At 49.6% G+C, this 15,881-nt stretch overlaps 2 protein-coding genes across 6 annotated transcripts in view; one reads left to right on the forward strand and one right to left on the reverse strand.

Annotated features, from left to right (window-relative positions):
* The window catches only part of tmem241 (transmembrane protein 241), a 14,412-nt gene extending 8,136 nt beyond the window's left edge, over positions 1-6,276 (forward strand). The window contains exons 9-15 of one of the 5 annotated variants that reach the window (XM_079361325.1): positions 1,766-1,811; positions 1,881-1,916; positions 3,511-3,545; positions 3,622-3,691; positions 5,617-5,710; positions 5,919-5,983; positions 6,055-6,201. In XM_079361325.1, coding sequence (XP_079217451.1) covers positions 1,766-1,811; positions 1,881-1,916; positions 3,511-3,545; positions 3,622-3,691; positions 5,617-5,710; positions 5,919-5,983; positions 6,055-6,136 — 428 coding nt within the window. In that variant the 3' untranslated portion in view covers positions 6,137-6,201. The other 4 variants (XM_079361322.1, XM_079361326.1, XM_079361323.1 and 1 more) reach the window with 4 other exon arrangements.
* rbbp8 (retinoblastoma binding protein 8) overlaps positions 4,850-15,881 on the reverse strand; it is a gene marked incomplete at its 5' end in the record, with an annotated part of 11,584 nt that continues 552 nt past the window's right edge. The window contains 14 exons of the mRNA XM_079361567.1: positions 4,850-4,878; positions 6,499-6,623; positions 6,922-7,063; positions 7,135-7,222; positions 7,300-7,345; positions 7,419-7,580; positions 7,873-7,975; positions 8,079-8,161; positions 8,250-8,406; positions 8,502-8,727; positions 8,837-8,886; positions 9,056-9,123; positions 13,697-13,771; positions 13,856-13,928. Of these exons, the coding sequence (XP_079217693.1) occupies positions 6,526-6,623; positions 6,922-7,063; positions 7,135-7,222; positions 7,300-7,345; positions 7,419-7,580; positions 7,873-7,975; positions 8,079-8,161; positions 8,250-8,406; positions 8,502-8,727; positions 8,837-8,886; positions 9,056-9,123; positions 13,697-13,771; positions 13,856-13,928 (1,371 nt within the window). The 3' untranslated portion in view covers positions 4,850-4,878; positions 6,499-6,525. The remainder of the gene's footprint in view (positions 4,879-6,498; positions 6,624-6,921; positions 7,064-7,134; positions 7,223-7,299; positions 7,346-7,418; positions 7,581-7,872; positions 7,976-8,078; positions 8,162-8,249; positions 8,407-8,501; positions 8,728-8,836; positions 8,887-9,055; positions 9,124-13,696; positions 13,772-13,855; positions 13,929-15,881) is intronic.

The following is a 15,881-nucleotide window of genomic DNA, read 5'->3' on the forward strand; positions in this document are numbered from 1 at the left end:
AGTGACACCTGGTGACCTTACAGTGACACCTGGTGACCTTACAGTGACACCTGGTGACCTTACCGTGACACATGGTGACCTTACAGTGACACCTGGTGACCTTACAGTGACACATGGTGACCTTACAGTGACACATGGTGACCTTACAGTGACACATGGTGACCTTACAGTGACACATGGTGACCTTACAGTGACACATGGTGACCTTACAGTGACACCTGGTGACCTTACAGTGACACATGGTCAGCTTACAGTGACACATGGTGACCTTACAGTGACACATGGTGACCTTACAGTGACACCTGGTGACCTTACCGTGACACATGGTGACCTTACAGTGACACCTGGTGACCTTACAGTGACACATGGTGACCTTACAGTGACACATGGTGACCTTACAGTGACACATGGTCAGCTTACAGTGACACATGGTGACCTTACAGTGACACATGGTGACCTTACCGTGACACATGGTGACCTTACAGTGACACCTGGTGACCTTACAGTGACACATGGTGACCTTACAGTGACACCTGGTGACCTTACAGTGACACCTGGTGACCTTACAGTGACACATGGTGACCTTACAGTGACACCTGGTGACCTTTACATTACAATGATTCTTTGAAGTGATCCCGTCCTTCTGGAGACAGTGACTCTGTGATGACATCACAGAAGGAGGATGCTCTCCTGTAGCTCTCTGACACCTCTGCTCTTTCAGACCATGTGGTGGCTCCAGGAAGTCTTTGTAATTTCTCACACTTTATAAACAGATGATTCACGTTTACCTGAGTTAGCTCAGGAAGCTGTTTGCACAAGCAGCTTACAGCGAGAGACAGGAGGGGGGCGGAGGTGGCGTGCAGACAGTCTGTAGAGACGGTAGAGGTGGCGTGCAGACAGTCTGTAGAGACGGTAGAGGTGGCGTGCAGACAGTCTGTAGAGACGGGAGAGGTGGCGTGCAGACAGTCTGTAGAGACGGTAGAGGTGGCGTGCAGACAGTCTGTAGACGGTAGAGGTGGCGTGCAGACAGTCTGTAGAGACGGGAGAGGTGGCGTGCAGACAGTCTGTAGAGACGGTAGAGGTGGCGTGCAGACAGTCTGTAGAGACGGTAGAGGTGGCGTGCAGACAGTCTGTAGAGACGGTAGAGGTGGCGTGCAGACAGTCTAAGCCCCTCCCACTGGCTCCAGGTGAATTCTCGTGATTATATCCTGCTGCCTTCTCTCAGTCAGCTCACTCTGACTTCCTGCAGGTGCGATAATTAATCTTCAGATTCACTTCAGACCCTAAAAACAGATAAAAGATATGATCCAAGATGGCGGCGCGGGTGCACGCAGCGGCTCCTCTCTCTCCCGGCAAACCTGCGTTTTATGCTATTTGCACTATTTGCTACTCTACAACGCACTACCTCACTTTTTAGCTTAATCTGCACTCTGTTTATACTGTTAATACTTTAATTTATCCACATACTACCTCATGGTGAAATACTCACAGGTGCCCTCGTCTGTCGATTGTCTGTCGTTCGTTATTTGTTGTCCAAATGTCTTTAGTTATTTGTTTATAGTATTGTTTTTTATTGCTAGTTTTCTTAGTGCTCTTTTTATGCACAGCAGGTTTGCACTGGGGGGGGGATTGCAATTTCATCTGTGCTGTATGTTTAACATGGAGCATATTTGACAAATAAAGAACCTTGAACCTTGAACCTTGAAAAACATTGAAGATGTGAATTATTGTGGAGGAGCCTAAATGAGTTTCTTTTATTTTGAAGGTGCGTACAGAGTGTTCCAGGTTCACCATAGACCAGGTAACCTCAGGTAAGTAACAGCCTGCTCCTCAAGGACTTTCTGTAACGACGCATGTCAGTGTTTCTGTTTCCATTACAGTGACCTCGAGCAGCAGGTCATCAACTACCTGTTCAGGTGAGGAAACACCCCTCTTCATCACTCATACGAACACACAGGGTCAAAGGTCATCAGTTACCTGCTCAGGTGAGGGTCAGAGGTCAACTGTTACCTTTTCAGGTGAGGGTCAGAGGTCAACTGTTACCTTTTCAGGTGAGGGTCGGAGGTCATCAGTTACCTGTTCAGGTGAGGGTCAGAGGTCGTCAGTTACCTTTTCAGGTGAGGGTCAGAGGTCGTCAGTTACCTTTTCAGGTGAGGGTCGGAGGTCATCAGTTACCTGTTCAGGTGAGGTCAGAGGTCGTCAGTTACCTGTTCAGGTGAGGGTCAGATGTCATCAGTTATCTGTTCAGGTGAGGGTCAGATGTCATCAGTTATCTGTTCAGGTGAGGTCAGATGTCGTCAGTTATCTGTTCAGGTGAGGGTCAGATGTCATCAGTTATCTGTTCAGGTGAGGGTCAGATGTCATCAGTTATCTGTTCAGGTGAGGTCAGATGTCGTCAGTTATCTGTTCAGGTGAGGGTCAGAGGTTGTCAGTTACCTGTTCAGGTGAGGGTCAGAGGTCATCAGTTATCTGTTCAGGTGAGGGTCAGAGGTCGTCAGTTATCTGTTCAGGTGAGGGTCAGAGGTTGTCAGTTACCTGTTCAGGTGAGGTCAGATGTCGTCAGTTATCTGTTCAGGTGAGGGTCAGAGGTCGTCAGTTACCTGTTCAGGTGAGGGTCAGATGTCATCAGTTATCTGTTCAGGTGAGGTCAGATGTCGTCAGTTATCTGTTCAGGTGAGGTCAGATGTCGTCAGTTACCTGTTCAGGTGAGGGTCAGAGGTCGTCAGTTACCTGTTCAGGTGAGGGTCAGATGTCATCAGTTATCTGTTCAGGTGAGGGTCAGATGTCATCAGTTATCTGTTCAGGTGAGGTCAGATGTCGTCAGTTATCTGTTCAGGTGAGGGTCAGAGGTTGTCAGTTACCTGTTCAGGTGAGGGTCAGAGGTCATCAGTTATCTGTTCAGGTGAAGGTCAGAGGTCGTCAGTTATCTGTTCAGGTGAGGGTCAGAGGTTGTCAGTTACCTGTTCAGGTGAGGTCAGATGTCGTCAGTTATCTGTTCAGGTGAGGGTCAGAGGTCGTCAGTTACCTGTTCAGGTGAGGGTCAGATGTCATCAGTTATCTGTTCAGGTGAGGTCAGATGTCGTCAGTTATCTGTTCAGGTGAGGTCAGATGTCGTCAGTTACCTGTTCAGGTGAGGGTCAGAGGTCGTCAGTTACCTGTTCAGGTGAGGGTCAGATGTCATCAGTTATCTGTTCAGGTGAGGGTCAGATGTCATCAGTTATCTGTTCAGGTGAGGTCAGATGTCGTCAGTTATCTGTTCAGGTGAGGGTCAGAGGTTGTCAGTTACCTGTTCAGGTGAGGTCAGATGTCGTCAGTTATCTGTTCAGGTGAGGGTCAGAGGTTGTCAGTTACCTGTTCAGGTGAGGGTCAGAGGTCATCAGTTACCTGTTCAGGTGAGGGTCAGAGGTTGTCAGTTACCTGTTCAGGTGAGGGTCAGAGGTCATCAGTTACCTGTTCAGGTGATATTGGGTCGTTTTGAGCTCATCTCTCTTCTTCCTGGTTTCTTGACAGCGTGCTGCTTCTGGGCGTCGCCGCTCACCTGACAGGTACAAAGAATGTTTCTTCACTCACGTTTGGACCTTCAGCAGACCCTTCGTGCTCCAGGTGTGTTTGTCTCTGCAGGTGACCTGATGGGGGCGCTGGAGTTCCCCTCCCTGCAGTCTCACACGTTTCACTGCGGCTGCTGTGCCAGGTAAGGGAGGAACCAACTCTCACCTGGGCGTTCAAACAGGGAGGCTGCCTGGTTATTATCAAACATGTCTGTCCTGTCTCCATGACAACAGTCTGTTGACGTCGCCCGCTGTATGACCGTCACTGCTAATATCTGAGGTCGTTTGTTTCCTGATCAGAGGACGTGGTTACAACACGATCTGTAGGCCGTTAAACGACGGGGAATATCAGACATTTGGAGAGCGCCACAGCGCCAGTCACATGGACGCCGCCTTTCTGAAACATTTAAAGATTTTTAACTTCGCGGCAGCTGCACAAAAAGGTGGAGCAAATATCCAGGAAGCCAATCGCTCGCTACGCGGTCAAACAGGTTGGTTCCATGTTCTTCTGTCCTTTAAGGTCCACATAGACTCAGACTGACCCCCCCCTACAGTCTATGGTCCCAGCCTCAGACTGACCCCCTAGTCTATGGTCCCGGCCTCAGACTGACCCCCCTACAGTCTATGGTCCCAGCCTCAGACTAACCCCCTAGTCTATGGTCCCGGCCTCAGACTAACCCCCTAGTCTATGGTCCCGGCCTCAGACTGACCCCCTAGTCTATGGTCCCGGCCTCAGACTGACCCCCCTACAGTCTATGGTCCTGGCCTCAGACTGACCCCCCTACAGTCGATGGTCCCGGCCTCAGACTGACCCCCCTACAGTCGATGGTCCCGGCCTCAGACTGACCCCCCTACAGTCGATGGTCCTGGCCTCAGACTGACCCCCCCTACAGTCTATGGTCCCGGCCTCAGACTGACCCCCCCTACAGTCTATGGTCCCGGCCTGAGACTGACCCCCCTACAGTCGATGGTCCCGGCCTCAGACTGACCCCCCCTACAGTCTATGGTCCCGGCCTCAGACTGACCCCCCTACAGTCGATGGTCCCAGCCTCAGACTAACCCCCTAGTCTATGGTCCCGGCCTCAGACTGACCCCCCTACAGTCTATGGTCCCAGCCTCAGACTGACCCCCTAGTCTATGGTCCCGGCCTCAGACTGACCCCCCTACAGTCTATGGTCCCAGCCTCAGACTAACCCCCTAGTCTATGGTCCCGGCCTCAGACTAACCCCCTACAGTCGATGGTCCCAGCCTCAGACTAACCCCCTAGTCTATGGTCCCGGCCTCAGACTGACCCCCCTACAGTCTATGGTCCCAGCCTCAGACTGACCCCCTAGTCTATGGTCCCGGCCTCAGACTGACCCCCCTACAGTCTATGGTCCCGGCCTCAGACTGACCCCCCCTACAGTCTATGGTCCCGGCCTGAGACTGACCCCCCTACAGTCGATGGTCCCGGCCTCAGACTGACCCCCCCCCTACAGTCTATGGTCCCGGCCTCAGACTGACCCCCCCCTACAGTCTATGGTCCCGGCCTCAGACTGACCCCCCTACAGTCGATGGTCCCGGCCTCAGACTGACCCCCCCTACAGTCTATGGTCCCGGCCTCAGACTGACCCCCCTACAGTCGATGGTCCCGGCCTCAGACTGACCCCCCCCTACAGTCTATGGTCCCGGCCTCAGACTGACCCCCCTACAGTCTATGGTCCCAGCCTCAGACTGACCCCCCTACAGTCCCAGACTGACCCCCCTACAGTCTATGGTCCCGGCCTCAGACTGACCCTCCTCCATGCAGGCTCTCTCGTCTGTCGGCGGTGGCCCAGAGTCCCCACGTGTGCAAAGTCTGATCTGATTGGTTGGCTTGTGCTTGCTACAATGACATCATGGGGGGGGGGGAAGCTGCGTTTCTGAAACACTAAAACCAGAACAAGAAGGACTGTGAAAATGGCGAGCGGCACACGGGTCCTCAAACACACAGCACGCCTCGCCTACCATCCAGATGAGGAAAGGCTGTGATTGGTCGACATGAAGATGTGTTTATGTTGTAAATCTGATGTTCTTCATGTCCTCACAGCGCTCTGCTCGGCTTCCTGTTGCTGTTGGCAACCGTCAAACTGAAAAGCGGATTATCAGTGGAACACTTCGGGGTCTGGATCTTTCTGTCCAAGGTGATTAATGACATCACGACACAGCAGGGTCATGTGATCGCATTCTAACCGGTCTGTTACCACGGCAACAAAAACAGAAGAACAAGACACTTTGGATCATTTATTATTTTTCAGACTGCAGGTGAACTCCTGCACACAAACACAGCTTCGACATGAAAGGGGCGGAGCCTATGGTCTGTGTACTAACCGCTCTTCTCCTCCCTCGCAGGTTTCTGCCGTGTGTCTCTCTCCGTTTATCTTCGACATGGTCGTCAACACTCCGTCTCTGATCTGGTGCGTGTCCCTCCCCCGTGTTTCAGATCTCGACTCATCTCATTGGTTAATAACGTCCTCTGTGTTCGCAGCGTGCTCGTCAGTCACATGGGAGAAGCTCTGCTGCTTTATTCGGACTCTGACCTGCAGCTCACACGCTCACCTCCGTCCTGAACTGATGATTCTACCAAAGCTGTTTTATAAACCAAATAAATGTTCTGAAGGTCTCCGAGTGTTCCTTTTTAACTTCTTCTTCAAACTGTCCGTCAGACACGCAGCGTGTCCCTGAGCCCTCCTCGTGGTTCTTCTTCAAACTGTCCGTCAGACACGCAGCGTGTCCCTGAGCCCTCCTCGTGGTTCTTCTTCAAACTGTCCGTCAGACACGCAGCGTGTCCCTCAGCCCTCCTCGTGGTTCTTCTTCAAACTGTCCGTCAGACACGTGAGCGTGTCCCTCAGCCCTCCTCGTGGTTCTTCTTCAAACTGTCCGTCAGACACGCAGCGTGTCCCTCAGCCCTCCTCGTGGTTCTTCTTCAAACTGTCCGTCAGACACGTGAGCGTGTCCCTCAGCCCTCCTCGTGGTTCTTCTTCGGGGAGAACAGAGCGTTGAACGGTTGTCTCCTCCGAGTGCGAGCCTGAGGATTCTCCTCCTCCCGGATGTATCCTGCAGACAGAACAAAGCCCATGGTAGAGATCAGACGTCCTTAAATCTTTAAAGGGATCCTTTACATGAAGCTGTGTATCATTAGAAACATGGTCGTAGTGTTGGATGGTCGTGAGTCCAGCCTTCATTTTGTCCTGAGACCAGAGAAATGTGTTTTTCTTTGCCTGGAAGTTTTCTTCATGTGATGCAAAAAGCGTCATATGAAGAAAACTTCCAGGCAAAGAAAAACACATGTTTCATGTAAATGTGTGAAGTATCCCTTTAAATACTAATAAAGAGTGAAGAGAAGACGAGTCACCTCGCTCGATGCACGTTTGAGTCGATGGGAATCCAACCTCCCAGAAGTTTTCCGGAGTACATGGAGGGATGTAGAGGAACCTGTGCCTGGAACATGCAGACAGCTTCTTCTGTCTCTCGTCGTCCGGCAGGTGAGCGTAGTACTGTGGAGTCAACATCAGGTGTGAGAGGAGCTGTGACAGAAACACGCGTGTGACACTGACAGATCACTTACCACGTCACATTCTTTACAGGTGGTGCCCTTCAGCTTCCTCCTCTCCTCCTTCTTACGGATCACAGCCACGTGAGCAAACGAGGGCCGGCTGTGTCACAGACATGAGAGAGGTCATCATCCCAACCAAACGTCTCTGTGTAACGTGTGAAATGACTCGTGTCTCACCTCACTTTGTGCCCCTTCATCTGACTCACGCAGGTCTCATCAGGATCTGATGTGGGAGAACAAAGACTGGTTAGCACACCGATCTGCACACCAAAGAGACAAACGCCTCCAAATCCTACCATCCTGCTCCTCCTGCTCCTCCTGCTCCTCCTGCTCCTCGTCTCCTCCGTCCCCACGCGGCTCGCTCGCTCCACAGCGTGAGCTGTTGAAGGATCGGTACTCTCCGTAAGCCGTGGTGTCAAACATCATGTCCAGACTGTCGTTGGCCTTCTCCCCCAGTCCTTAAAAACACAGATCAGTGTCACTGATGACTTCTTAGGAAAGTCCTGCAGATACAAACGATCTGATTGGTCAAATCAAACATCTCAGATGGTGATTGGCCAGCGGTGCACTCAGCAGGATTAATCCTGAAGCTAAACTTCCTGAACTCTCCATCTTCCCTCTCTCTCTTCTGCTCGCCGTTTGTGAGCACAGTGACATCGTGTGTGTGGTCACTCGTCTGCTCCGCTCTTCAGAGTTTATGAACCCTCAACACTTCTGACTGATCCACAGGAACCATGTGACTGTATTCACCTGAAACGCCATCCGGCCCGTCTCGTCTCTGCAGCACGCTGTGGCTGATCCAGGTGACGTCCGAGTCCAGCAGCTCTGCAGGACCCCCCTCCTCCTCCTCTTTCTGAAACATCAACCACAGACTCCACATCAGACGTCGTTTCACTTCCTGTCCTCTACGCACGCTCAGACTTCATGTGTGTCAGCGTCAGGTCATGTGACTTCACCTCGTCTCCTCTCCCCTCGCTGTCGGACAGAGCGAGCTCTGGATCCATGCTCCACGTCGGCTCCACTTTGAGCTTCCTATCAGCTGAGAGAGCATGAAGAAGAACTATTTAAACTGTAAGATAACGCCATGATGACGCAACACGCCGCCCCCAACACGACAGAAAACTCACCGCCTCCGTGACGCTCCTGTGAGGCGTTTAGGTGCTGCCGGCTGTTTCCTTTCCTACCAACGGCGTCCTTAATGGCGTCTTCTCGAGCGCGTGGCTTCTTAAAATCTGGACTGACGGAGAAAACGTTCGACCTTCGGCCCGAAGTCCCGCCTCGAACCTGTTGAAGGAGTTATTCAAACAGCGTGAAGAGTGTCAGACGTGAGAGATCAGCTGTAGAGAAGGTCTCTCCTAAACCCAGGACAGCTGACTCACCTGGCAGCCGTCCTGCGGCTCCTCTTTGATGCTCTGATGACTTTGAGGTGAGGCGCTGCATTTGATTGGCTCAGGTTGTGTTTGTTTTCCTCGCTTTTCCTCGTGCTCACTTTCCTTCTTCCTCTTCGCCTTGTGATCAGAGTCGTCCTCTGAAAAGCGTTTGACCCGTGGAAGCAGTGACGGGGATCGATCCATGGTCGGGTCTGGACTGTGGGTCCACGTGGGTCTGTGGATCGATGGTTTTGTTATCGGGAGGTTTTCGTGGACAGATAGAATCACAGAATGTCTCCTGATCCGAAGTCTCGGCACATTCTTACTTCAAAAGGACGTCAAACCTCGGTGAAGGTTTCGAGCTGCGCTGCTGAACACCGCTCGCTTCAGTTTTCTGATGAAGAAACAAAGAAAGAGTCTGAAATGTTCTGAACATCATCAAACAGAAAACATCAAAGAGTTTATCTCCTTTGAGCGAGCGCGTCGAATCTTTACGACCTGAACATCAAACTCTTCTGTTCTGACCCGAAACCCAAAGAAACTGTAAAATGACTCAGACGTACCAAGTGATGCTTCTCGTCCAGATCCAGAGCGCACGTCTCCGCCACCGCCACGTTTATATGACTGTGATCTGAAACGAGACAGACGACCGTCATCATACAAACACGTCACACGGTACAAACATGTCACACGGTACAAACACGTCACACGGTACAAACACGACACACGGTACAAACACGTCACACGGTACAAACACGTCACACGGTACAAACATGTCACACGGTACAAACACGAGACACGGTACAAACATGTCACACGGTACAAACACGTCACACGGTACAAACACGTCACACGGTACAAACATGTCACACGGTACAAACACGAGACACGGTACAAACACGACACACGGTACAAACACGACACACGGTACAAACACCACACATGGTACAAACACGTCACACGGTACATACACGTCACACGGTACATACACCACACACGGTACATACACCACACATGGTACAAACACGACACACGGTACAAACACGTCACACGGTACATACACGACACACGGTACATACACCACACACGGTACATACACCACACATGGTACAAACACGTCACACGGTACATACACGTCACACGGTACATACACCACACACGGTACATACACCACACATGGTACAAACACGAGACACGGTACAAACACCACACACGGTACAAACACGTCACACGGTACATACACGTCACACGGTACAAACACGACACACGGTACAAACACGTCACACGGTACATACACGACACACGGTACAAACACCACACACGGTACAAACACGTCACACGGTACATACACGTCACACGGTACATACACGACACACGGTACAAACACGTCACACGGTACATACACGACACACGGTACAAACACGAGACACGGTACATACACGACACACGGTACATACACGACACACGGTACATACACGACACACGGTACAAACACGTCACACGGTACAAACACGTCACACGGTACAAACACGTCACACGGTACATACACGACACACGGTACATACACGACACACGGTACAAACACGACACACGGTACATACACGACACACGGTACAAACACGTCACACGGTACAAACACGTCACACGGTACAAACACGTCACACGGTACAAACACGACACACGGTACATACACGTCACACGGTACAAACACGAGACACGGTACAAACACGAGATACGGTACATACACGACACACGGTACAAACACGAGACACGGTACAAACACGAGATACGGTACATACACGACACACGGTACATACACGACACACGGTACAAACACGACACACGGTACATACACGTCACACGGTACAAACACGAGACACGGTACATACACGTCACACGGTACATACACGACACACGGTACATACACGACACACGGTACAAACACGAGATACGGTACAAACACGACACACGGTACAAACACGTCACACTGTACAAACACGAGACACGGTACAAACACGTCACACTGTACAAACACGACACACGGTACAAACACCACACGGTACAAACACGAGACACGGTACAAACACGTCACACTGTACAAACACGACACACGGTACAAACACGAGACACGGTACAAACACGTCACACTGTACAAACACGTCACACGGTACATACACGACACACGGTACATACACCACACACGGTACATACACGACACACGGTACAAACACGACACACGGTACAAACACGTCACACGGTACAAACACGACACACGGTACATACACCACACACGGTACATACACGTCACACGGTTAAACACGTCACACGGTACAAACACGACACACGGTACAAACACGTCACACGGTACATACACCACACACGGTACAAACACCACACACGGTACAAACACGTCACACGGTACAAACACGTCACACGGTACATACACCACACACGGTACATACACCACACACGGTACAAACACGACACACGGTACAAACACGACACACGGTACATACACGACACACGGTACATACACGTCACACGGTACATACACGTCACACGGTACAAACACGTCACACGGTACATACACCACACACGGTACAAACACGACACACGGTACATACACGTCACACGGTACATACACGTCACACGGTACAAACACGACACACGGTACAAACACGTCACACGGTACATACACCACACACGGTACAAACACGTCACACGGTACAAACACGTCACACGGTTAAACACGTCACACGGTTAAACACGACACACGGTACAAACACGTCACGCGGTACAAACACCACACACGGTACAAACACGACACACGGTACATACACCACACACGGTACAAACACGTCACACGGTACAAACACCACACACGGTACAAACACCACACGGTACATACACGTAACACGGTACATACACGTCACACGGTACAAACACGTCACACGGTACAAACACGACACACGGTACAAACACGACACACGGTACAAACACGACACACGGGACAAACACGTCACACGGTACAAACACGTCACACGGTACAAACACCACACACGGTACAAACACCACACACGGTACATACACCACACACGGTACAAACACGTCACACGGTACAAACACGTCACACGGTACAAACACGTCACACGGTACATACACCACACACGGTACAAACACGTCACACGGTACAAACACGTCACACGGTACATACACCACACAAGGTACAAACACGACACACGGTACAAACACGACACACGGTACATACACGACACACGGTACATACACCACACACGGTACAAACACGTCACACGGTACAAACACGTCACACGGTACATACACCACACAAGGTACAAACACGACACACGGTACAAACACGACACACGGTACATACACGACACACGGTACATACACCACACACGGTACAAACACGTCACACGGTACAAACACGACACACGGTACAAACACGTCACACGGTACAAACACGTCACACGGTACAAACACGACACACGGTACAAACACCACACAAGGTACAAACACCACACACGGTACAAACACGTCACACGGTACATACACGTCACACGGTACAAACACGTCACACGGTACAAACACGTCACACGGTACATACACGTCACACGGTACAAACACCACACACGGTACAAACACCACACACGGTACAAACACCACACACGGTACAAACACGTCACACGGTACATACACGTCACACGGTACAAACACGTCACACGGTACAAACACGACACACGGTACAAATACCACACACGGTACATACACGACACACGGTACAAACACCACACACGGTACAAACACGTCACACGGTACATACACGTCACACGGTACAAACACGTCACACGGTACAAACACGTCACACGGTACAAACACGTCACACGGTACATACACGTCACACGGTACAAACACGTCACACGGTACAAACACGTCACACGGTACATACACGTCACACGGTACAAACACCACACAAGGTACAAACACCACACACGGTACAAACACCACACACGGTACAAACACCACACACGGTACAAACACCACACACGGTACAAACACGTCACACGGTACAAACACCACACACGGTACATACACCACACACGGTACATACACGACACACGGTACATACACGACACACGGTACAAACACGTCACACGGTACATACACGACACACGGTACATACACGACACACGGTACATACACGACACACGGTACATACACGACACACGGTACAAACACGTCACACGGTACAAACACCACACACGGTACATACACGACACACGGTACATACACGACACACGGTACAAACACGACACACGGTACAAACACGACACACGGTACAAACACGTCACACGGTACAAACACGGTACATACACGACACACGGTACAAACACGGTACATACACGTCACACGGTACAAATACGGTACATACACGAAACACGGTACATACACGTCACACGGTACAAACACGGTACATACACGACACACGGTACATACACGACACACGGTACAAACACGTCACACGGTACATACACGTCACACGGTACATACACGTCACACGGTACAAACACCACACACGGTACAAACACGTCACACGGTACAAACACCACACACGGTACAAACACCACACACGGTACAAACACCACACACGGTACAAACACGTCACACGGTACAAACACCACACACGGTACATACACCACACACGGTACAAACACGTCACACGGTACATACACGACACACGGTACATACACGACACACGGTACATACACGACACACGGTACATACACGACACACGGTACAAACACGTCACACGGTACAAACACGGTACAAACACGACACACGGTACAAACACGGTACAAACACCACACACGGTACAAACACGACACACGGTACAAACACGGTACAAACACCACACACGGTACATACACGACACACGGTACAAACACGACACACGGTACAAACACGTCACACGGTACAAACACGGTACATACACGACACACGGTACAAACACGGTACAAACACGGTACATACACGTCACACGGTACAAACACGGTACATACACGACACACGGTACAAACACGTCACACGGTACAAACACGACACACGGTACAAACACGTCACACGGTACAAACACGTCACTGTGTGACACGTTAGTGTTAGCCTATCAGCGCAGGAAGTCATACTTAAAGTCTGCGATGAGTCCAGTTCACACGTGTTTGGAACAAGAACTTCGGCTCTTCCAGGATCTTTGTTGGGCTCTTCAAACAGAAAACAACATGTCAGGACACAAAACAGACAGATCATGAGAGAGTGTTGGCTTCTCCGAGGCGTCTCAGACTGACTGTTAAAGATGGAGCTGTTACTATGAGACAGACTGACTGTTAAAGATGGAGCTGTTACTATGAGACAGACTGACTGTTAAAGATGGAGCTGTTACTATGAGACTGACTGTTAAAGATGGAGCTGTTACTATGAGACTGACTGTTAAAGATGGAGCTGTTACTATGAGACAGACTGACTGTTAAAGATGGAGCTGTTACTATGAGACAGACTGACTGTTAAAGATGGAGCTGTTACTATGAGACAGACTGACTGTTAAAGATGGAGCTGTTACTATGAGACTGACAGACTGTTAAAGATGGAGCTGTTACTCTGAGACAGACTGACTGTTAAAGATGGAGCTGTTACTCTGAGACAGACTGTTAAAGATGGAGCTGTTACTATGAGACAGACTGTTAAAGATGGAGCTGTTACTATGAGACTGACTGTTAAAGATGGAGCTGTTACTATGAGACAGACTGACTGTTAAAGATGGAGCTGTTACTATGAGACTGACAGACTGTTAAAGATGGAGCTGTTACTCTGAGACAGACTGTTAAAGATGGAGCTGTTACTATGAGACAGACTGTTAAAGATGGAGCTGTTACTATGAGACAGACTGACTGTTAAAGATGGAGCTGTTACTATGAGACAGACTGACCAATAAAGATGGAGCTGTTACTATGAGACAGACTGTTAAAGATGGAGCTGTTACTATGAGACAGACTGTTAAAGATGGAGCTGTTACTATGAGACAGACTGTTAAAGATGGAGCTGTTACTATGAGACAGACTGTTAAAGATGGAGCTGTTACTATGAGACAGACTGACTGTTAAAGATGGAGCTGTTACTATGAGACTGACAGACTGTTAAAGATGGAGCTGTTACTCTGAGACAGACTGTTAAAGATGGAGCTGTTACTATGAGACAGACTGTTAAAGATGGAGCTGTTACTATGAGACAGACTGACTGTTAAAGATGGAGCTGTTACTCTGAGACAGACTGTTAAAGATGGAGCTGTTACTATGAGACAGACTGACTGTTAAAGATGGAGCTGTTACTATGAGACTGACTGTTAAAGATGGAGCTGTTACTATGAGACAGACTGACTGTTAAAGATGGAGCCGTTACTATGAGACAGACTGACTGTGAAAGATGGAGCTGTTACTATGAGACAGACTGTTAAAGATGGAGCTGTTACTATGAGACAGACTGACTGTTAAAGATGGAGCTGTTACTATGAGACAGACTGACTGTTAAAGATGGAGCTGTTACTATGAGACTGACTGTTAAAGATGGAGCTGTTACTATGAGACAGACTGTTAAAGATGGAGCTGTTACTATGAGACAGACTGTTAAAGATGGAGCTGTTACTATGAGACAGACTGTTAAAGATGGAGCTGTTACTATGAGACTGACTGTTAAAGATGGAGCTGTTACTATGAGACTGACCATTAAAGATGGAGCTGTTACTATGAGACTGACCATTAAAGATGGAGCTGTTACTATGAGACAGACTGTTAAAGATGGAGCTGTTACTATGAGACAGACTGACTGTTAAAGATGGAGCTGTTACTATGAGACAGACTGACTGTTAAAGATGGAGCTGTTACTATGAGACAGACTGTTAAAGATGGAGCTGTTACTATGAGACAGACAGACTGTTAAAGATGGAGCTGTTACTATGAGACTGACTGTTAAAGATGGAGCTGTTACTATGAGACAGACTGACTGTTAAAGATGGAGCTGTTACTATGAGACTGACTGTTAAAGATGGAGCTGTTACTATGAGACTGACTGTTAAAGATGGAGCTGTTACTCTGAGACAGACTGACTGTTAAAGATGGAGCTGTTACTATGAGACTGACTGTTAAAGATGGAGCTGTTACTCTGAGACTGACTGTTAAAGATGGAGCTGTTACTATGAGACTGACTGTTAAAGATGGAGCTGTTACTCTGAGACAGACTGACTGTTAAAGATGGAGCTGTTACTATGAGACAGACTGACTGTTAAAGATGGAGCTGTTACTCTGAGACAGACTGTTAAAG

The sequence above is a fragment of the Symphodus melops genome (genome assembly GCF_947650265.1).
Source record: "Symphodus melops genome assembly, chromosome: 14".
Lineage (NCBI taxonomy): Eukaryota > Metazoa > Chordata > Actinopteri > Labriformes > Labridae > Symphodus > Symphodus melops.